Source organism: Pan paniscus, chromosome 14, assembly GCF_029289425.2.
Source record: "Pan paniscus chromosome 14, NHGRI_mPanPan1-v2.0_pri, whole genome shotgun sequence".
NCBI classification, from domain to species: domain Eukaryota; kingdom Metazoa; phylum Chordata; class Mammalia; order Primates; family Hominidae; genus Pan; species Pan paniscus.
The window spans coordinates 40710453-40733860 of NC_073263.2; the positions used below are offsets into that span (position 1 = coordinate 40710453).

Genomic DNA, 23408 nt, shown 5'->3' on the forward strand with positions numbered 1-23408 from the left:
GGATTGCTAGTCACCTTTTCTATAATTTTGCCTCCTAATACTTTCTGCTTTATTATATTTGCTGTAACAAATATTCTTTTAAAATTAGTTGTAAAGATGAAACAGTGTTGAAGTTTCAAATAGATATGGGAAGTAGAGATTTGATGAAAGGATATTTACATTCTGGTGATCAGATTTTTGGATTTCAAAGACCAGTCAATTTTCTTTTAGTGTTTAGGGGACTGATATAAGGCTGAAAAATTTTTACATTTCCAATTTATGAACAATAAAACAAATAGAATAATTTTTATCTTACAGCTCATTGTGTTTTATAGTTTTTCACTTCAGCACAAATTGGTAAAAATAACATCAGGCAAAGCACTGGTTCCTGGTTTAATGAGCAGGGTTTAACAAATTGATTATATTTTTTGACTACATTTACTATAGATCCCTTTCAGGTAGATGCACTTTTCCAACCATTTGTTTTCCTATTTATGAAGAGACAATGAACTTTTGCTACTAAGATATATTTCTAGTAATGAGCCATGGTGCCAGTAGTTTGAAACATCTGAACCACGTATTTTGCTTTAAATCCTAATATATACATAGCCTTCTTGGACAATAATCGTATCACTTACATTTGTATAACACTTAAGTTTCAAAGCTTTCATATACACTAGTGCACTTTATCCTTTGAATAGTTTACATTTCATTACTCATTCTTGCATTACTCATCATGAGGAAATTAGAATTTCAGAAATGTCAACTTTGCCTTCATTCTGAGGTACTAATTTTTCACATTTCTTTCTGATGGTGAATGTATATTATTTTTTTTATTTGTGTTTTTTTTTTTTTTTTTTTTTTTTTTTTTTTGGAGATGGAGTCTCGCTCTGTCGCCAGGCTGGAGTGCAGTGGCACGATCTCGGCTCACTGCAACCTCTGCCTCCCGGGTTCAAGCGATTCTCCTGCCTTAGCCTCCCGAGTAGCTGGGACTACGGGCGCACGCCACCATGCCCTGCTAATTTTTGTATTTTTAGTAGAGACGGGGTTTCACCATGTTGGCCAGGATGGTCTTGATCTCTTGACCTCGTGATCTGCCCACCTTGGCCTCCCAAAGTGCTGGGATTACAGGCGTGAGCCACCACGCCTGGACGTATATTATTTCTTTCGCCCTATTTTGGGAATTACTCTTTCACTCTACAAACATTTGAGCTATGTGTCTTGTGAAAAATGCAAATTTCTTTTTGTAGATATGTTCTTGAGACCTTGTCACAAGAGTTTTTACCCTGGGTGTGTGGATGAACTTCAGAAATGTCATTATACCCTTAAAATTATGAAATTATGAACATATGAATTTTCCTGAAGAATGGGTCAAAAGTTTTCATCATATTCTCTATTAAGATCCAGGCACCAAAACAGAACAACACTGCTCAACTAGAGGAGATATGAGGGGCTATTATAACTTAATCCTAAAACTAAATTTAAACAAGTTATTTGCTAAATTAGTCTTCTATTTTACCTTTTTGAAAACACCAGTATTACTTACTGTTTGAATTTAAAAACATATGAAATAAAACTAAATCTTACCAATGGCAGTCCTACAAATGACATTACAGAAAGCATTTGCTAAACGATGTGCTGATTAATTGGAAAACTTAGAAAAGGGTTCTTGTCATGAAGATATTTCAACACTGCTAGTTCACTGCACAGCAAGAATTTTGTACATTTAGCAGAACCATTGAATTAGAAAGTCAGGAAACCTGGGTTCTAGTACCAGTTTTATTTATAACTAACCATGTACAAATCACTTATCTATAAAATAATGGTTAACATCTACTCCTTAATTCACAAATAGATCACAAAACCAAGATCCTTCCCAAGAAAACCTTACTGTAAACCAAGACATTCCCACTATTTAGACTAGGTTTTAACTCAAAGGTTAAGAACCCAAAGGTTGAGAAAGACAAACTGGAGCATTTGTCTTTTATTTACCAGTTGCATACCTTAATTCTGCAGATGGATAATCTGGTTGAGATAAGAATTGCCATCTCTCAATTTTTACAAAACAAAAAGCTACCAACAAGAAGTTAATGGTGAAGAAAAATTTGTCTCAAAAATAACACAATTGAGAAATAGCTTTGTATTAAGTGCAGTACTTATAACATCCCTGATGTCAAATGAACAAAATTTAGCTTTAGGTCACTAAAGCATGTTTACCCTTTTGAAGAAACATGTATTGCTAGGGCAGCCATCCTACTTCACTGGAAATAACGTTAAACTTGTAGACTGTTCAAATGGCCAATCAAAATGACTGAGAAACATTATCGTGTGTTTTTTTGTTTGTTTGTTTCTTCATCCTTTCTCTTTCCTTTTCGTTCAAAAATTCAGTTCCCCATCCTAGACCAGACTCCTCTGTCCTCTGCCAGGGTATAAGAAAAGTTAGCATTCTGTCACTATAGAACATAGAAGAGGAATTAGCATGTTATTGAATAAAGAATCAGGAAGATAATTCTAATTGGGTATAGAAAAATTTATACACCATAAACATCTGTATATGTACACCATTTATCATATATACGTATTGTGACAACCATATGTATTAATAAACCTTCAAAAGGTAAGCACCTATATTTTCTTATAATTAACAATTTTAGTTTTGTGCAATTTAGTCTATATTTGTGGACTTCCCCTTACATATGGTGACAGAGAGACTGAAACATTGTTCACAGAGAAACACAGAACATATACAAATCTCATAATAAAATAACCATGTATACCACTGTTTAGGGAAATATTTTAGAGGAAACATACTTTCACTACTGGCCCCAAATCCCATCATCCACTTGGGTTCTTCAATGTCAACTTTTAATACAAAAATACCTTCAAGCTGATAATTAAGAACATTCACAATGATTTACAAAATGGACAATATTCCAATGCTACACAAAACGGTTCTATAATACACAGCTTAAAGTTTTAAAGTTCTTGGCTGGCACTTGATTTTTTTTATAGCTGATAGACACGATAACTACTGATCTGAGTAAAATACTGTTTTTAGCTTATACATATGTTCTAAACCATATTACCTCACAAAACAGTAAAGAATAAATCACTTTCTGTTGAAGAATCCTCTAGGACAAACACCAAACCTATACAGCCAAAATATTTTAGGGAGGCAAGTAAACATTTTAAGACAAGTCATGACCAGTGGATAAAAATTTGCATTACCCAATTATATGTCCAGGAATTGTTCCTCTGAGTCAATAAAGCATGTATTGGGCATAAATTAAAAACACAAACATAAAAAGCAAGTTACCGTTTTTTTTTTTTTTTTTTTTGGTTTAGAAGGGTGTTTAATTCATGACATTACTAAGAATGGGTGTTTTTTGGGATAGAAAATTGGTCACATATACCAAATACACATTTTATATTCCAAGATAAAAACTGAGATTTCTTTTAAAACAGTGGAATCCTGATTTTTTCTTTTTTTTTTCTTTTTTTTACTTTCTGTGAGCTTGTGAGGCCATTCTGCACATTATCAAAATGAAATCATTATGCAGTAACCTTATATATATAAATCCAATTTTTTCCTTTGTAGAAGAAAACCAAAATAATTTTACAAACTACATTTAACTTAGAATATAAAGAACTGACTAGTGTAAAATTTTGAAAATCTACCACTTTATTTTGAAGGAAAGTACACATCCTTCAAAACCCCGCTAACAATTCCTAGTTCAGTTTTCTATGATACAAATCAAAAAGTTAAATTCCTTGTGGCACTAACCAAAACTTAAAAATTAACAGAAGACTGAATTAATTAAAAAAAAAAGCATACTAACTAATCAAAACAATCCACTGTGCAATGAATATTTGAACAATGAAAAAAACCTACCAAGCATCCCAATCAATTATATAGTTCTTGCTTCCATATTTTAATTCTGGACTTTCAGGATGGTAAATTATTAAACAGGTCGATTTCATGGACTGTCTAAACCTTGTAGTATTTCAAAATATTACCCTTTCTAAACCAAATCTGTGGTCCTAATCAACTTTTTTTCCAAGAAAAAGAAAGGATATGTGTTTAAAATACATTCCGTAGCAGTAGAAACATCTTAGTGTCTCAAAATACTATTTACAAAGAACCCTGCTGATCCTGTGCATTTCGCTGAGGTGCTACTTGCACCCAGACTTCATCATCTGAAAAAGAACTTGAACTTCCTGACTCAGAGTCCAGCTCACTGAATCCATCTAAGTCCCATTCAGTACTAGACTCACTCCGTGCATCATCTTCCTCAGTAATAAAACTCTGACCAGGTTCAAGGCAGGAAGGATAAACACGAGCACAAAGGCAAATAAAGCCAGAGTCAAACTGCAAAAGGCCTAACATGGTACCTATATTAATCCACTGATCTTCCCTAGTATCATACTCATACACTGTCACTCGGTTCTTTTTCCATTGTGGGGTTGTAGAAGTGATGAGAAGCAACTTTTGGTCATGATTGACAATCTGGTAGTTGTGGGTCTCTGAATCCAAAGGAATATTACTAATCCGCCTCCATTCTCCCCTAGCTGGGTTGTAGACCTTCATGACTGGGATGTCACAGATACAATAGATTTCATCATTGAAGACACATGCTTCCTGAAAGTCACTACGTTTAAGAGAAGCACAGTTCAGCCACATATTGTGGCTAGGATCATAGCAAAGCATGCGCTTACTGTTGACAGCATAAAGATAGTTCTGAACCACTATGAGTTCAAAGGAATAGAAGGAATGAGGGACAGGAGCCACCAATGCCCACTGGTTTCTCTGAACACTGTAGCATTCCACTTCCTTCAACTTAACTCCAGTAATAGGGTCTCGCCCCCCCAAAATGTAGATGTAGCCATTGAGATATGCCACATCCATGCCCTCACGACACAGCAAGCGATCTGCAAGTTGCTGCCAACTATTCTGAGCTGGTTTATACACCCAGAGGTCTTTCCTGGGCTGAGCAGCTAGATAGATGTCATGGTCTGGGGAGACACAGACAGCTGAGGAAGTGACAGTCTTAGTGTGAGCAAAGCTGGTCAAAGGGGATGGCATTGTGTAAATGTCCCCCGAGTAAGGGTCATAGCAGAGAAAGGGATCTCTAGGGTGTCCAAAGAAGATCACCATCTCCTTGGCACACATACCCAGTCTCTGGGGTGGATTTTCTGCTGCAGATACAAGAGAGTTGCTGCTGCTACTGCTGCTGCTGCTGTTTGGCACTGGCACCAGAGACTTGTACAACAGGTCACCATAGCGCATCTGCAGGGCCCCTTCAATAACGTCCAGGCAGTACTTCTTCACGATGGGCTTGGTCAGCAGCCCTTCTAAGTAGTCCTGATCATCTTCAGTGAAGTGCATCCAGCGCACGCACTTGAAGACTTCTGCAGCACTGGGACCCCGCTCTTTGGCAGCAGCCTCCAGCCACTGCACAGCTACATGGCATACAGTCCGCTCACTCGCTATGTCCAGACTATCCAGGCGTAGGACAGCCAGCAGCTGGGCCAGGGTCAGATCTGCTAGAGTCTCCTCCCGAATTGAACCCATTCGGCTGAGCTGCTTGAAGTTGTGAGCTATGTAGGACTGGGCCTGAGATCGAAGCTTGTGATGGTCGAAGGCGTCTGCAAACTTGAGGATGGCGGTGCAGTTGGTCAGGTCAAGACGTCGGGCTAAGAAGGAGGCACAGGCTTCCCGCACATATTCCAGCTGTAGCATGTCGGAGGCCGCGTACAGGCGCTGCACATTGGCCTCACTGAGAGACACACGACCCGTGTAGCAATAGTCGACCAACACCTCGAAGGACTCGGCGTCCACATCGTGCATGGTCACGCTGGCCTGCTGGCTCTCGTACATGCCACCTGTGAACATGCTCTTGAAGTAGGGACACGCAGCTGCTAGCACGTTGCGATTGCAGGAAAAGAGGCGACCCGTGCCAGGCCCGCTGCCAGGCGTCACCACCTCGATGGTCACATCACACAGCAGCCGCGCGTCGTAGAAGGACTTGAGCTGTGCCAGCAGGGCTGCAGAATGGGCCGTGTCCTTTAACTCCTCTGGACCCGTGAAAAAGGCCGAAACCGAGGGCTTGGAAATCCTCTTGGGCCGCCTCCCACCACGGGGACTGGCGAGGCGGCGAGAGCGCGGGACGTCTTCCCGGGACTGCATGGTGGAGATGGCGACGGGCGCTGACGGCGAGAAAGGCTGCAGGACCAGGCTCTGGCTCCTCCTCAACCTTCCCTCGCTGACGCTAAGACAAGCCGCGTCCTGGAACAGACTGAGGCACGGGCCGCACTTCTGAATTCAGCCCTATCCCGCGGTGAGGCCTCCCTTTATTGCATAGACAGTGGCTGACTCACCCTCTCTCACTCCCGCGCCCTTTCTCCGCCTCCGCTCGCCCTCACAGGACCCGCTGGCTTGGAGCCGCGGAAGCCCCCACTGCCGCGCTGGCGATCCCGCTAGGCGCCCGGGAGAACTACTGCTCCCAGGTTGCCTTTCGCGCCCCGAGGCCTGCTGGGGCTCTCGGACGGCCGGGCGGGGACAGAAGGAAAGAAACCGCTTTGCATGTTGGGAGTAGTAGTTTGTGTAATATCGCGAGCTATCCTTTAGTTGACTACTCCAACAGTAGAAATTAATTCTCCTGGATTTGATGGTGAAGAGACGAGGTCTCACTATTGTTGCCCAGGCTGGTCTTGAACTCCTGAGGGCTCAAATTATCCTCCTGCCTCGGCCTCTAAATGTGCTGGGATTACAGGCGTGAGCCACCGCCCCCTGCCAGTATTTCATAGGGTTTTGTGTGGTTGAATGATACCTTACATGGGATACTTAGATACATGTATGTTTTTGGTTAGAAGAATAATAAAGCGTTACCCCGTGCCTAGAATGTAGCCAATAACTGTTAGATTCTCTTTTATAATTTATGATAAATGAGGGACCCGCTAATTTGAAACCGAGTATTATTTTAAACCGCAAAATTTTACAAAGAACTTCTAGTTTTTAATGTTTATTCCTTCGAAAGATTTTGAAGGGCATTAACAATATTTTCAATATTAAATGATATCTATTGGTCTCGTTTAATAAGGATGTCTTAGACGACTAGGTTGAGGTCCTAAAGAACAGTATTAATAGATGGTCTCAAATATGCAAATCCAGCATATAAAAATAAATTATTTGCTGCTCTCACTAACATTTCATCTCTGGAGAGCAGGAGTATTTTCGTTAAGCTCCAAATATGAGTGTTTTCAAGTCGTCTAATACAGCCTCTTTCACTGCCGTTCCACAAATCAATTAACAGATTATGTAATTCCCTTTATTAAGGAGTTTTAGGGAGTATTTTAACTCAAAATATTTCAACAAACAGACTTTGTTCTGTACAAAAGCACATGATTCTCAGAATTCAACATCAGTACATGCCCTGACATTCCTTGAATTAATATATAGTATAGTCTATGCTTTACAAAGTCTTTTATATTTGCATTGGGATCAACAGTTAAATCATCAAAATCAAGTATTAGAGATTTGAGGCAGGAAAATAGGGTCTGGAGGCAGGGAACATAAGGCTGATTCACACTTTAGCTATAACAGGAAAGATCCTCTCCATAGGGTGTATGCTGAGTAAATGAGTTTGTAACTTTACTTCATTCTCTTCATTTACATAGGGTGTACACCAAGTAACCAGTGGAATCCTCTAGACGGTATTTAAACCTCCAGAAATTCTGTAACAGGGCCCTTGAGCCCCTATGCTCAGGCCCACTCCCCACTGTGGAGTGTACTTTCATTTTCAGTAAATCTCTGCTTTTGTTGTTTCATTGTTTCCTTGCTTTGTTTATGTGTTTTGTCCAATTTTTTTGTCCAAAACGCCAAGAACCTGGACACCCTCCACCAGTAACAGACTTTTTCAGATAACTTTTATTACGAAACCGTGACTGCTCCTGCTGCTAGTTTGTTATGTTACCATAACCTAATAAAGAAAATCATCAGGGTTACATGCATGTATGGATAACACATTACAAGAGAATAACTTTCAAATTGTTTTTCCCTTATCAGCTGAAGATAACTTCAACTTATCAGCTGAAGTCCACTGGAAGTACTCTAGGGTAGACACATTAAATTAAGTCAGCCTCTGGGCTCCAATAACTCCTCTGTAAATAAAAAGAGATGTTAGATATCCCTCAGATACACCAGAGAGAACCAAGTCAGTCATTATCAGTAACAATGATTGTTTCCTGACTTGCAGTGAATACCAGCTGGGGAAAAAAGCCTTTTTTTTTTTCTTTTCTTTTTTTTTTTTTGAGATGGGGTCTTGCCCTGTCACCCAGGTTGGAGTGCAGTGGCACCATAATAGCTCACTGCAGCCTCAAACTCCAGTGCTCAAGCAATACTTTGGCCTCAGCCTCCCAAGTAACTAGAGCTATAGATGCATGCCACCACACCCAGTTAATTAAAAAAAAAATTATAGACAGGGTCTCACTGTGTTGCCAGCCTGGTCTGGAAATCTTGGTGTCAAGCACTCTTCCTGCCTGAGCCTCTGAGTTGCTGCAATTACAGGCATGAGCCACATGCCCAGCGCAGGAATGGCCATTTTTAAAAACTTCTTAAAATATTGGTAAAATATACATAACACTAAATTTACCATTTAAACATTTTCAGTGTATAGTTCTTTAGCATTAAATATATTCACACGGTTTTGCCACTATCACAAAACTGAAGCTCTGTACCCATTAAACAATAACTCTCTAGCCCCCACTTCTGGCAACTGCCATTCTACTCTTTGTCTCTATGACTTTTGACTACTCTAGGTACCTCATATAGGCAGTGACTAATTTTTACCTTCCTTATATCTGCTCTTACTGTGTTATTTGGTTTAGGTTACCTGTCACACAATTGAAGATATCTATTAGGCACTATTCCCTAAGATCTAGAGCTATGTGCTGTCCCATAAAACTTGGGAATATTTTATATTTGTGCTGGCTGATACAGTAGCCAGAAGCCACATGTAGCTCTTGGGTACGTGAAATGTGGCTAGTGCAACTGAGGAATTAAATTTAAAATTTTAGAAATACAGCATGATACCAATGCAATTCAATGAAGAAAGAAAATTCTTTTCAACAAATGTTATTGGAACAACTGGATCAAGAATGTAAGAGAGAAAGTTGCCCTTGCCCCTACCTTACACCATAAGCAAAAAATTAATTCAAAATTTCTCTTAATACTAAATGGAAAAGTGGAAACTATAAAGCTTCAAAAAGAAAACATAGGGCCGGGTGCAGTGGCTCACACCTGTAATCCCAGCACTTTGGGAGGCTGAGGCGGGCGGATCATGAGGTCAGGAGATTGAGACCATCCTGGCTAACACGGTGAAACCCTGTCTCTACTAAAAATACAAAAAATTAGCTGGGCATGGTGGCAGACACCTGTAGGCCCAGCTACTCAGGAGGCTGAGGCAGGAGAATGGCATGAATCCAGGAGGTGGAACTTGCAGTGAGCCAAGATTGCGCCACTGCACTCCAGCCTGGGCGACAGAGCGAGACTCCATCTCAGAAAAAAGAAAAGAAAAGAAAAGAAAACATAGAAGACTATAGCTTTGTGGTTGGCAAAGTTTTCTTGGGACACCAAAAACACAGATCATAAAAAAAAGACAAAGTGAATTTCAAAAGTGAATTTCAACAAAATTACAAGCTGCCGCCTATGGAAAGGCAGTGAAAACAACAAAAGATAAACCACAGACTGGGAAAAAATATTGGTAACATGTATACCCTGTGGCCAATGCATATTAAATTCACAATAAGAAAACACTGAATACCCACTAGAATGCCTTAACTTAAAAACATCAATGATACTATATATTAGTGGAGATACTGAGCCATTGGAACTCTCATATGCTAATAATAGGAATATAAATTGGTATAACCACATTAGAAAACTCTTTTGTAGTTTCTTTTAATGTTAAACGCCGTGTAATTTCACTCCCAGGCAGTTGCCTCAGGGAAATGAAAACATATATCCACAAAAACACTTGTATAAGTATCTTCATAATAGTGTTAATGACAAAGCTGGTCCTCTGAAGATGAGATTTTTCCCTGTTCTATGTCATGAAGCCAAGATGCGAAACTGAAAGGGAGCATCAAGCAGTGCAGGTTTTATTCCATGGCCATGGATTTGAGAAGCAGGAGCATGGCTCACAAATCAATTTCTCAGCTTCTGAGAGCCGGGAAGTCACAGATATAGGGCATCTTTAATGAAGGGGATGGGTATTAAAAGCAAGGGGTGGGGCTGGGCACAGTGGCTCACACTTGTAATTCCAGCACTTTGGGAGGCCAAGGCGGGTAGATCGCTTGAGCCCAGGAGTTCCAGATCAGCCTGGGGAACATGGTGAAACCCCGTCTCTACTAAAATACAAAAATTAGCTGGATGTGGTGACGGACACCTGTAATCCCAGCTACTCAGGAGGCTGAGGCAGGAGAATCACTTGAATCTGGGAGGCGGAGGTTGCAGTGAGCCCAGATCACACCACTGGACTCCAGCCTGGGCAACAGAGCAAGACTCCTTCTCAAAAAAGAAAAAGCAAAGGGAGGAATATTCGTGTGTTTTCTTGGCATGTGTGAAGAACTCGGAAACCAGAGTGCCACATTACTTTTTGTCCTTTTATGGTTTCTTCTGATCATTGTCATGGTGATTGTCAACTGTCATGCAGCTGGCAGGAGTGTCATTTAACATAGAGATTAGATCATAATGAAGTTAGAAGTTCTTCAGAGGTCAAGTGAGCTGATATTTTGGATCCCACCAGTCTCTGCCAGTTTGGTCACAGTGGGGAACTTCTGATCTCAGGCATAAGCAGAGTTAAGGTAGAGTAGAAATTCACTTAGGTCACTAAGCATTATGCTGCGTAACAGTAGCTTTATCCATAGTATCCAGAAGTAGAAACAATCCAAATATACATCAACAGGAGAATGAAAAAAAATTGTAGTATATGTATTAGTTCGTTTTCATGCGGCTGATAAAGACATACCCAAGACTGGATAATTTATAGAGAAAAAGAGGTTTAATGGACCTACAGTTAAATGTGGCTAGGGAGGCCTCACAATCATGGCAGAAGTTGAAAGGCATAACTTACGTGGCAGCCGGCAAGAGAGAATGAGAAAAAATATTGGGCCAAGCAAAAAGGGAAAACCCCTTATAAAACCATCAGATCTCGTGAAACTTTTTCACTACCACAAGAATAGTATGGAGGAAACTGCCCCATGATTCAATTATCTCCCACCGGGTACCTCCTATAACACGTGGGAATTATGGGAGCTACAATTCAAGATGAGATTTGGGTGAGGACACAGCCAAACCATATCAGCATATTCCTACAGTGTAAAAGTACTCAGAAGTAAGAAAGAAACAACCTCTGATATATAATAATGTGAATGGTTCTCAAAAATTTTATGTTGAGCAAAAGAAGCCAGATACACAAGAGTACACACTGTATGACCATTTGTGTGAAGTTCCAGAACACTGAAAATAAGCTTTGATGAATAAAAATCATAATAGAGGCTTCCTCTCTTGTGTAAGTGGTAGTGGGGAGGTGGCAAATTGCTAGACTGACTAGAAAGGAACATGAGGAAATGTCTAGGGCTGATGCAAATGTTTTCTTCTAGACCGGGCTGGTGGTTACATGGGTGAATGCAATTGCTAAACTCAATAAACTGTACTCTTCACATCTGTGCATTTTGCGTACTGTAATTATCCTCTCAGGAACAGCCACTTCATAATTGTTGGCTTTAAATAAAATTGCAGAATTCTTTCCCAGGAAGTCATTATGAAGAAAGTTCAGTCATAAAGCAAGGTTCTTCTCCTCTAGAGGTGTTTGGGTCAACATTGGTCCAATTCATACAAATTATATCAAGAGATGTGGTCTTCCATACCCCTGGAACTTGAGTGCCTCTGGGTAATCTTCAAGGATTTCAGCATGCTGGAGTCTTTCAAATTTGTAAAGTATCTGAGTGCCTAACATTATATTAAAATGTTTTCCATTTTTGCCACAACCGTATTAATAACATACTCCTTATTATCTGTGGTCCCTCAAGTTTTCTTGTAATTTACATAATTCTCTACAATAGAATCCACATTTTTCCTGGCATGAAGATAAAGCTGTTTTTGTTTGGTCATTATGTCTCACTCATCAACAAAACATGGTTTTAATTATTCAGAAATCTTTAACTTCAACTCTCTTCATGAATGTTTTCAACAGCGGCATCTACTGGGGCTCTTCTGAGGAGGCTGAGGTATCTCATTGGTACTGCTCCATTTCCATTTCCACATGATTTCAACATTTTGAAGACCAGATGTCTTCTTTGCTGGGGCAGCCCCTCTCCTCTTCCCCTATGAATTTTGTTCCTGATTTGCTTCTCGAAGTTTTCCCTGTTTCTACAGATTGGTGTTCATGTACCTGAGTACTCTACTTTTTGGAGCCCATTCATTCCAATTTTCATCCAATCCACTGTAATGTATAAAGTATTTCACTTGTTTGTCCTCGATGGCAACTTTTACATAATTTGCTTCATAAAGAGGCCCATAAAAGCACAGCACCTACTCACTTCAGAGTTTAGGCTTCAGTACCATTTGTAAGTGATAACCCCGACTCCCTTCTCCTACCTCACCCAGCTACCGCTCCCTATGCTGTACCCCATCCAATTCAGCGTCAGGTAGGCTGTCAGGCACTGCCAGCTGTACAGCCTGGGCCCCTCAGTATTGTTTTTACTTTGATTTTTAAGTAGAGTCTACAAACTGTTAATGCCTTTATTTCTGTATTCAAAATGATTTCTGCTATGGTTTGATTGTCCCCTCCAAAACTGATGTTGAAACATAATCCCCAATGTGGCAGTATTGAGAGGTGGGTCCTTTAGTGGGTGATTGAATCACAGGGCTCTGCCCTCATGAATAGATTAATCCACTCATGGATTAATGGGTTAACAGGTTAATGGATTAATGGAATAATGGGTTAATGGATTAATGAGTTATCAGGGGAAAGGAACTGGTGGCTTTATAAGAGGAGAGACCTGAGCTAGCAGGCTCAACTCCCCCTCTCATGTGATACCTTGTACTGCCTCGGGACTTTGCAAATTACCCACTAGCAAGAAGGCCCTCACCAAACATGACCCCTTGACCTTGATTTCTCAGCTTACAGAACGGTAAGAAATAAATTCCTTTTCTTGTTGTTGTTGTTTTGAGACAGCCTTGCTCTGTCGCCCAGGCTGGAGTGTAGTGGTGTGATCTTGGCTCACTGCAACCTCCACCTTGAGGGTTCAAGCGATTGTCCTGTCTCAGCCTCCTGAGTAGCTGGGATTACAGGGGTGCACCACCACACCCAGCTAATTTTTTGTATTTTTAATAGAGATGTGGCAATATTGACCAGGCTGGTCTCAAACTCCTGGCCTCAAGTGATCTGCCCGTCTCGGCCTCCCAAAGTACTGGGATTACAGGCATGAGCTACCGCGCCTGGCCAAATTCCTTTTCTTTATAAGTTACCCAGTTACAGGTATTCTGGTATGTGCAACACAAAATGGACTAATACAACTCCACTGCCTTTAGTCATTGGCTGCCAGGAGAGTTTTTATGGGTCCACCCTCCCCTACCTCAGTTGGAGGGTACCTAGTGAGGGGGCTGCCTTGGGGCGTGACTTCCGTTCCACATTTATTTCATAGCAGCTAACTTGTTTCAAACCTGTTATACACCATTTTTGTTTGTTTGTTTGTTTTTTTGAGAAGGAGTCTCGCTCTGTCACCCAGGCTGTAGTGCAGTGCAAGCTCCGCCTCCCGGGTTCACGCCATTCTCCTGCCTCAGCCTCCCAAGTAGCTGGGACTACAGGGGCCTGTCGCCATGCCTGGCTAGTTTTTTCTTTTTTTTTTTGTATTTTTAGTAGAGACAGCGTTTCACCGTGTTAGCCAGGATGGTCTCGATCTCCTGACCTCGTGATCTGCCCACCTCAGCCTCCCAAAGTGCTGGGATTATAGGAGTGAGCCACTGCACCCGGCCTATCTTTTTTTTTTTTTTTTAAGAGATAGGGTCTTATTATGTTCCCCAGGCTGGTCTCAAATTCCTGAACTCAAGTGATTATCCCACCTCAGCCTCTTAACTTTTAATTTTATTATTTAAAAACTTGTATTGAAGTATAGCATACACTATCTGGACATGGTGGCGCAGGCCTCTAGTCTCAGCTACTCAGAAGGCTGAGGTGGGAGGATTGCTTGAGCCTGAGAGATGGAGGTTGCAGTGAGTTGGGATCATGCCACTGCACTTCAGCCTGGGCAACAAAGGAAGACCCTGTCTCAGGAAAAAAAAAAAAAAAAAAAGGTGAAGTATAGCATACATACATATACAGAAAATGGGACAAATAAAAATTGTAAATGCAATGAATTATCACAAAATAAATACACCTGTGTAACCTCCACTCAGGTCAGAAATAGAACATTATCAGCATCCCAGAGGCTCCACTTCCCCAACTCCAGCCCAAGTGCCCCTAATTGCCATTGTGCATCACAAAATGAGAGTCACACTTTAAAAAATAATTTCTTTTATTTTTTGACAGTCAGTAGTAGTTTGTTGATCCTAAGTTGCTTGACTCAATTTCAAATTCAATTTAAAATATATCTAAAGTATACTTTGATATAAAGTTTGTTATTCCTTGATATTCTAAAGATGTTATGCATATGAGACAATAAATTTTGGCTTTTCAGATTTTTAACAAGAATCCTGACATAGTTTTGGCTTCTATCTTCATTTCCTAACATTTTTCTATTAACAGTTAAAAGATGTCTAGTTGATTTCCATACTTTGGGAGACTAATAGGTTATCTTAGTGAAGCAGGATTACGAGTTTAATTAAATTTCACTGTATGAAAATCATGTGTAGAACAATTAAAATACTTACTAATTGAGTAATAGATGTCCTGGATTCTTGCTACTCCAAGTGTTGTTTGTGGGTCAGCAGTTTCCACTCTTATCTGGGAGCTTGTTAGAAATGCAGAATCACAGGCCCCAGCCAGGCCCCAGATCTCTTTCTCTTTCTGCTTCTTTCTTTTTTTGTTTTTTTGAGACAAAGTCTCGCTCTGTCACCCAGACTGGAGTGCTGCAATGGCATGATCTCAGCTCACTGCAACCTCCACCTCCCGGGTTTGAGCGAGTCTCCTGCCTCAGCCTCCTGAGTAGCTAGGATTACAGGCGCGTGCCACCACACCTGGCTAATTTTTGTATTTTTAGTAGAGATGGGGTTTCACCATGTTGGCCAGGCTGGTCTTGAACTCCTGACCTTGTGATCCACCTGCCTCAGCCTCCCAAAGTGTTTGGATTACAGGCATGAGCCACCGTGCCCATCCCTTTTTTTTTTATACAGAGTCTCACTTTGTCACTCAAGCTGGAGTGCAGTGGTGCCATCATAGCTCACTGCAGCCTCAACCTTCTGGGCTCAAATGGTCTTCCCACCTCAGCCTCTCAAGTAGCTGGGACACACCACCACACCCAGCTGGTTTTTAAATTTTTTTGTGGAGATGGAGTCTCACTATGTTGCCCAGACTGGCCTCAAACTCCTGATCTCAGGTGATTCGCCCGCCTTGGCCTCCCAAAGTGTTGGGATTATTGGCATGAGCCACCACACCCAGCCAAGAACATCACCATTTTGTAACTCCCAATACAACAGCTGACTCAGGCAAAGCAAGAATCATTAATTGATGTTAAATCCATGATATAAAAGTTCATTAGGTGTAACAGTTATGTATTGTGGCCTAACTATTTAGCAGCTGGAAACAACAAACATTAATCAACTCATAGTTTCCAAGGGTCCAGGTTATCGTGGAGCAGCTTAGGGAGTTACTGCTGGCTCAAGGTCTCTCCCCATGAAATTATAGTTAAACTGTTGGCCGGGGCCAAAGTCGCTGCAAAACATGACTGGGGCGGAGTGATTTGCTTCCAAGTTCACTTGTGCTTCTTGGCAGGCCTCAGTTCTCTGAGGGCTTTTGGACTAAGGGCCTCAGATTTGCTACACTATGTAGGCCGCTCCATAGAGGTACATCAATCTTGCTTCCACCAGCACAAGTGTGAGAAGGAGAAACACAGGCCGAGCCAGAAACAACAGTATTTTTATAACCTAATATTGGAAGTGACAATCCCACCACTTCTGTTGTATTCTACTTGTTAGAAGAGTTGATAGATCCAGTCCACATTCAAGGGGAGATTACAGCAGCAGATGAATGCCAGCAGTGGGCATCACTGGGGTCGTCTCAGAAGCTGCTTAGCCCAATGAGGAACCAATGTTTATATGATGCCAAAGTATTACCCTACAGATTTCATACTAATTATTAAGGAGAACATGTACTAGTATCATTATATTAGTGACCATACTGTCAAAGATAAACACAGCTGGACATTAGTTAAAGTGGTGAAAACAGATTTTATTTAGTGATCTGACAGTAGCAGAAAGAGCGTAGCTCCTTTTTGATTTTTACAGCAGTGATTTGGGTGTTTTAAAGGGAGGATGAGAGAGGGGAGAGTGCAGGGACTCAGCAGAGTCAGAGAAGTGAAATAGTACAAAGGGTTGGTCAGTGTGATGTGCTTAGGCCAGCTGAGTCTACTAGCTGCTAGTTATCTAAGGATTCCCAGAGACGGGGAGATAGAGGGCCTATCCTTCCTGGTGATTGTATTTCAAAGGACTAACTTTCAGGTCCTTGAGAGAGATGCTTCTGAGTTGCAAGAGATACACAATAACAATTGCAAACCCTTTATAACAAATCCTCTAAGAAAGGGAGGTCATGGGCCTATTGTCAAATGTGTGTTGGCTAGAACAAATAGTACATTTTCCTGGCAACGTTGAGCTTTCTCAGGCAGGCATTTTACGAAGGGGCTGGGGGTCATCCTAGGGACACAGCCTCATGCTGCTAGGTTCCGTGCTAGAGTTTGGTCAAGTCTCTTAGTGCAGAGGTTTGTATGCAGTTGTCATGTGCCAAGAGTTCTGCAGTTCTCAAAACTTAGTATTACTAATAGTGGAACCTCTTCATGTGATGCAATTTGAATATCACATCACCTAAAAGATAGTCTTGCCAGGTGTGTTTAATCTGAATTTCATTAGTTTTAAACTTAATTTTACTTTATAGTACTGATGTAGTTTGGATATTTGTCCCCACAAATCTCATGTTGAAATGTAATCCCCAGTGTTAAAGGTGGAGCCTGGTGGGAGGTGCTTGGGTCATGGAGGCAAATCCTGCATGGCTTGGTGCTTTTTTTTTTTTTTTTTTTTTTTTGAGATGGAGTTTTGCTCTTGTTGCCCAGGCTGGAATGCAATGGCATAATCTTGGCTCACCACAACTTCCGCCTCCCGGTTCAAGCGGTTCTCCTGCCTCAGCCTCCTGAGTAGCTGGGATTACAGGCATGCGCCACCACACCCGGCTAATTTTGTATTTTTAGTAGAGACGGGGTTTCTCCATGTTGGTCAGGCTGGTCTCGAACACCTGACCTCAGTAATGATCTGCCCGCCTCGGCCTCTCAAAGTGCTGGGATTACAGGTGTGAGCTACCACACCCAGCCAACTTGGTGCTGTCTTTGCGACAGTGAGTTCTCAGGAGATCTAGTTGTTTAAAACTATGTGGCACCCTTCCCCTGCCTCTTGCTCTTCAGATGTCCCTGTTTCTGCTTCACCTCTGCCATGAGTAAAAAGCTCCCTGAGGCCTCCCAAGAAGAAAAGCAGATGCCAGTGGCATCCTTTTATAGCCTGCAGATCTGTGAGCTAGTTAAACATCTTTTCTTTATAAATTACTCGCCTCAGGCATTTCCTTATAGCAATGCAAAAACAGCCTAATACAAGTATATTGATTTAACCAAATACATTAAATTAAGTGGATGGATGAAAGTTACCAATATCATAAGGAAATAGCCAGACAAATCCAGAATATAGGTCATTCTACAAAACAACTTTGTTGGACTCGAAAAAGTCAATGTCATGTGGGAAAAAAAGGTACGGGGATGTTATGCTTCGAATGTGTCCCCCAAATTTCATGTGTTGGAAACCTAATTCCCAAATTCATCTGTTGATTGCATTTGGAGGTAGGGTGTTTGAGAGGTAATTGGGATTAGATAAGGTTATCAGGTTGGGATCCCCATGATGGGACTGGTGGCTTTATATGAAGAGGAAGAGAGACCTGAGCTATACGCTCTTGTTCTCTATGTGATGCCTTCCACCATGTTGTGACACAGCAGGAAGGCCCTCACCAGATGCCAGTGCCAGTCCCTTCAACTTTCCAGCCTGCAGAACTATAAGAAATAATGTGTTTTCATAAATTACTCATTCTCAGATAGTCTGTTATAGTAATATAAAACAGACTAAGCATATTAATCTAGAATCTAAACAGACATTCAAATGCAATGTGTGAATCTTAGTTGGATCCTGAATTAGACAAAACAAAAACAGCTAAAAAAGACATATTGGGGAAAAACTGAAGAAATTTTAATATATAAGAGCTATTAGGTCTATTATATGATTGTTAATTTTACTAGGTGTGATAATGGTGTTGGTTTTGTAGGAGAATGTCCTTATTCTTAGGAGATGCATTCTGAAATATTTTGCTGAGGTCTGCAATTAACTCTTCAATCATCCAACCACCACCACAGAAGTGTGTGTGTGTGCAGACAGAAAAAAGCCAAATGAAGCAAAATGGGAATAGTAGTTGAATCTAGAGTACATAGTGTTGATTGAAATATTAATTTTTAATTTTTGTGGGTACATAGTAGGTATATATATTTATGGGGCACATGACATTTTGATACACACATGCAATGCATAATAATCACATCAGGGTAAATGGGATATCCATCGCCTCAAGCACTTATCCTTCATGTTACAATCCAATTATACTATTGTAGTTATTTTTAAATTTACAGTTATTATTGACTATAGTCACTCTGTTTTGCTATCAAATACTTTTTCTTATTCATTCTCTCTATTTTTTGTACCCATTAACCATCCCCACTCCCCTCACCTAACCCCCACTACCCTTCCCAGGTAATTATCCTTCTTCTATCTCCATGAGTTCAATTGTTTTAATTTTTAACTCCCATAAGTAAGTGAGAACATAAGTTTACCTCTGTGCCTGGCTTATTTCACTTAAAATAATGATCTCCAGTTCCATCCATGTCGTTGCAAGTGACTGAATCTCATTCTTTTTTATGGGTGAATACACCATTGTGTATACGTACCACATTTTCTTCGTCCATTCAGCTGTTGATGGACACTTTGGACACTGTTCTCCATAGTGGCTGTACTAATTTACATTCCCACCAACAGTGTACAAGGGTTCCCTTTTCTCCATACTCTCACCAGCATTTGTTATTGCCTGTCTTTTGAATAAAAGCCATTTTAACTGGGGTGAGATATTTCACTGTGGTTTTGTTTTGTATTTCTCTGATGATCAATGATGTTGAGCGCTTTGTCATATACCTGTTTGCCACTTATATGTCTTCTTTTGAGAAAAGTCTATTCAGATCTTTTGCCCATTTTTAAATTAGACTATTCATTTTTTTCGTATAGAGTTGTGTGAGCTCCTTATATATTCTGGTTATTAATCCCTTGTCAGATGGGTATTTTGCAAATATTTTCTCCCACTCTGTGGGTTGTCTCTTCACTTTGTTGATTGTTTCCTTTGCTTTGCAGAAGCTTTTTAACTTGATATAATCCCATTTATCAGTTTTTGATTTGGTTGCCTGTGCTTATGGGGTATTACTCAATAAATCTTTGCCCACTCCTATGTCCTGGAGAGTTTCCCCAATGTTTTCTTTTTCTAGTTTCATAGCTTGAGGTCTTAGGTTTAAGCCTTTAATCCATTTTGATCTGATTTTTGTACATGATGAGAGGTAGGAGTCTAGTTTCATTCTTCTGCACATGGATATCCAATTTTCCCAGCACTGTTTATCAAAGAGACTGTCTTTTCCCCAGTGCATGTTCTTGGCACCATTGCCAAAAATAAGTTCACTATAGATGTATGGATTTGTTTCTGGGTTCCCTATTCTGTTCCATTGTTCTATGTGTCTGCTTTTATGCCAGTACCGTGCTGTTTTGGTTACTATAGCTCTATAATTTGAAGCCAGGTAATATGATTCCTCCAGTCTTGTTCATTTGGCTCAGGATAGCTTTGGCTATCATGGGTCTTTTGGAGTTCTATATAATGTTTAGAATTGCTTTCTCTATTTCTGTGAAGAATGTCACTGGTATTGTGATAGGGATTGCATTGAATCCGTAGATTGCTTTGGGTAGTATGGCCATTTTAACAATATTCATTCTTTCAATCTATGAACATGGAATATGTTTCCATTTTTTTGGTGTCCTCTTCAATTTCTTTCATCAGTGTTTTATAGTTCTCATTATAGAGATCTTTTACTGCTTTGGTTAATTCCAAGGTATTTTATCTGTAGACATTATAAATTGGATTACTTTCTTGATTTCTTTTTCAGATTGTTCACTTGTGGTATTCTTCACAGAAATGGAAAAAACAAATGCTACTGATTTTGTATCATGCAACTTTACAGAATTTTTTTTATCAGTTCTAATAGTTTTTTGGTGAAGTCTTTACATTTTTCCATATATAAAATCATATCTGCAAACAAGGATAATTTGACTTCTCCCTTTCTAATTTGGATGCCTTTTATTTCTTTCTCTTGTCTGACCGCTCTAGCCAGGACTTCCAGTACTATGTTGAATAACAGTGGTGACAGTGGACATCCTTGTTGTGCTCCAGATCTTAGAGGAAAGACTTTCAGTTTTTCCCCATTGAGTATGATACTAGCTATGGGTCTGTCATACATGGCATTTATTATGTTGAGGTATATTCCTTCTGTACCCAGTTTTCTGAGGGTTTTTTTTTTTTAACATGAAGGGATGTTGAATTTTATTAATTTTATTCATGCTTTTTCAGCACTAATTGAAATGATCATATGGTTTTTGTCCTCCATTCTGTTAATATGATGTATCATATTGATTGATTTGCATATGTTGAACTATCCTTGAATCCTTGGGACAAGTCTCACTTGGTCATGATGAATGATGTTTTAAAATGTGTTGCTGAATCCAGTTTGTTAGTATTTTGTTGAGGATGCTTGCATCAATATTCATCAGGGATATTGGCCTATGGTTTTTTTTTTAATGTGTCTTTGTCTGATTTTGTTATCAGGGTAATACTGGCCCCAGAGAATGAGTTTGGAAGTATTCCCTCCTCCTCTGTTTTTCAGAATTGTTTGAATAGGATTGGTGTCCATTCTTTAAATGTTTGGTAGAATTCAGCAGTGAAGCCATCAGGCCCCAGGCTTTTCTTTACTGGGAGATTTTTTTTCTCTCTCTCTTTTTTTTTTTTTTACAGCTTTGATCTTGTTACTTGTTATTGGTCTGTTCAGGTTTTGGATTTCTTCATAGTTCAATCTTGGTAGGTTGTATGTGTTTAAGAATTTATCCATTTCCTCTAAATTTTCCAACTTACTGGCATATAGTTGCTTATAGTAGCCAGTAATGAACCTTTGAATTTCTGCAGTATCAGTTGTAATGTGACCGTTTTAATCTCTGATTTTATTTATCTGGGTCTTCTCTCTTTTGTCTTAGTTAGTCTGGCTAAAGGTTTGTCCAATTTTATCTTTTCAAGAAACCAACGTTTCATTTCATCCATCTTTTGTATCGTTTTCTTCATTTCAATTTCATTTATTTGTGCTCTTTTATTATTTCTTTTCTTCTACTAATTTTGGGTTTGGTTTGCTCTTGCTTTTCTAGTTCTTTAAGATGCCCCGCTAGGTTATTTATTTGAAGTTTTTCTTTTTTTATGGTGTAGGTACTTGTAGCTATAACTTTCCCTCTTAGTACTGTTTTCACTGTATCCCATAGAATTTGGTATGCTATGTTTCCATTATCATCTGTTTCAAGATATTTTTCAATTACTTTCTTAATTTCTTCATTGACTCATTGGTCATTCAGGAGTATATTAATTTCCATGCATTTGTATAGTTTCCAAAATTCCTCATTATTGATTTCCAGTTTTATTCCATTGAGGTAAGATGCTTGATTTTATTTCACTTCTTTTTTTGAATGTTTTAGGACTTGTTTTGTGACCTAACATACACGGTCTATCCTTGAGAATGATCCAAGTGCTGAGGAAAAGAATGTCTATTCTTCAGCCATTATATGAAAGGCTCTGTAAATATCTATTAGTTCCATTTATTTCTAAATGAATCAAGAAGAAATTCTAGAGTTGAAAAATGCAACTGACATACTGAAGCATTATGTCTAATGTTTGTTGGTTTTCTGTGTGGAAGATTTGTCTAATGCTTAAAGTGGGGTGTTAAAGTCCCCAGCTATTATTGTATTGATGTCTATCTCTCTTAAAATTTTTTTTTCTTTATAGAGACAGGGTCTTGCTATATTTTCCAGGCTGTTCTTGAAATCCTGGGCTCAAGTGATCCTCCTGCCTTGGTCTCCCAAAGTGCTAGGATTACAGGTGTGAGCCACCATGTCCAGCCTCTATTTCTTGTTTTAGCTCCAATAATATTTGCTTTATATGTCTGGGTGCTCCAGTGTTGGATGCATATAGATTTACAATCATCATGTCCTCTTGCTGAATTGACCCCTTTCTTTATCATTATATAACCTTCTTTGTCTCTTCTTATAGTTTTTTTCTTGAAATCTATTTTGTCTGATATAACTATTCATGCTGTTTTTTTTTTGTTTTTGTTTATTTTTTTTTGAGACAGAGTCTCACTCTGTCGCCCAGGCTGGAGTGCAGTGGCACGATCTCGGCTCACTGCAAGCTCCGCCTCCTGGGTTCACACCATTCTCCTGACTTAGCCTCCTGAGTAGCTGGGACTACAGGCACCCGCCATCATGCCCAGCTAATTTTTTGTATTTTTAGTAGACGGGGTTTCACCATGTTAGCCAAGATGGTCTCAATCTCCTGGCCTTGTGATCTGCCTGCCTCAGCCTCCCAAAGTGCTGGGATTACAGGCGTGAGCCACCGCGCCCGGCCTATTCATGCTCTTTTTTGTTTCAATTGGTATGAAATATCTTTTTCCATCCATTTATTTTCAGTTTATATGTATCTTTATAGGTGAAAAGTGCTTCTTGTAGGCAACAGATAATTGAGTCTTATTTTTTCATACATTTAGCCACTCTGCGTCTTTTTGTTGGAGAGTTTAGGCCATTTACATTTAATGTTATTATTAATAAGTAAGGACTTACTTCTGCCATTTTGTGATTTGTTTTCTGGTGTTTTGTGGTCTTCCCTTCTTTCTTTCCTTCCTTCCTATCTTCCTTCACTTTTTAACTTTTTTTCGTTTCTCTTTATGTCTTATTGCACTATGTCTTGAAATGTTGTTGTAGTTATTATTTTTGACTGCTTCATCATTTAGTCTTT

The 23408-nt window shown here is 39.8% G+C and overlaps 1 protein-coding gene across 1 annotated transcript; it reads right to left on the minus strand.

The window, feature by feature from the left end:
- Nucleotides 1-803: 803 nt before the first annotated feature.
- Nucleotides 804-9960, minus strand: LOC100982140 (kelch repeat and BTB domain-containing protein 7). The gene has a single exon (XM_003806901.6). It carries the CDS (start codon nucleotides 6164-6166, stop codon nucleotides 4112-4114), a length of 2055 nt encoding a protein of 684 aa, XP_003806949.2. The 5' UTR covers nucleotides 6167-9960; the 3' UTR covers nucleotides 804-4111.
- Between the last annotated feature and the right edge of the window lie 13448 nt (nucleotides 9961-23408).

Bases quoted from the DNA above. Each gene is read 5' to 3' on its own strand.
- LOC100982140 (XM_003806901.6), bottom strand. From the start codon at position 6,166: ATGCAGTCCCGGGAAGACGTCCCGCGCTCTCGCCGCCTCGCCAGTCCC.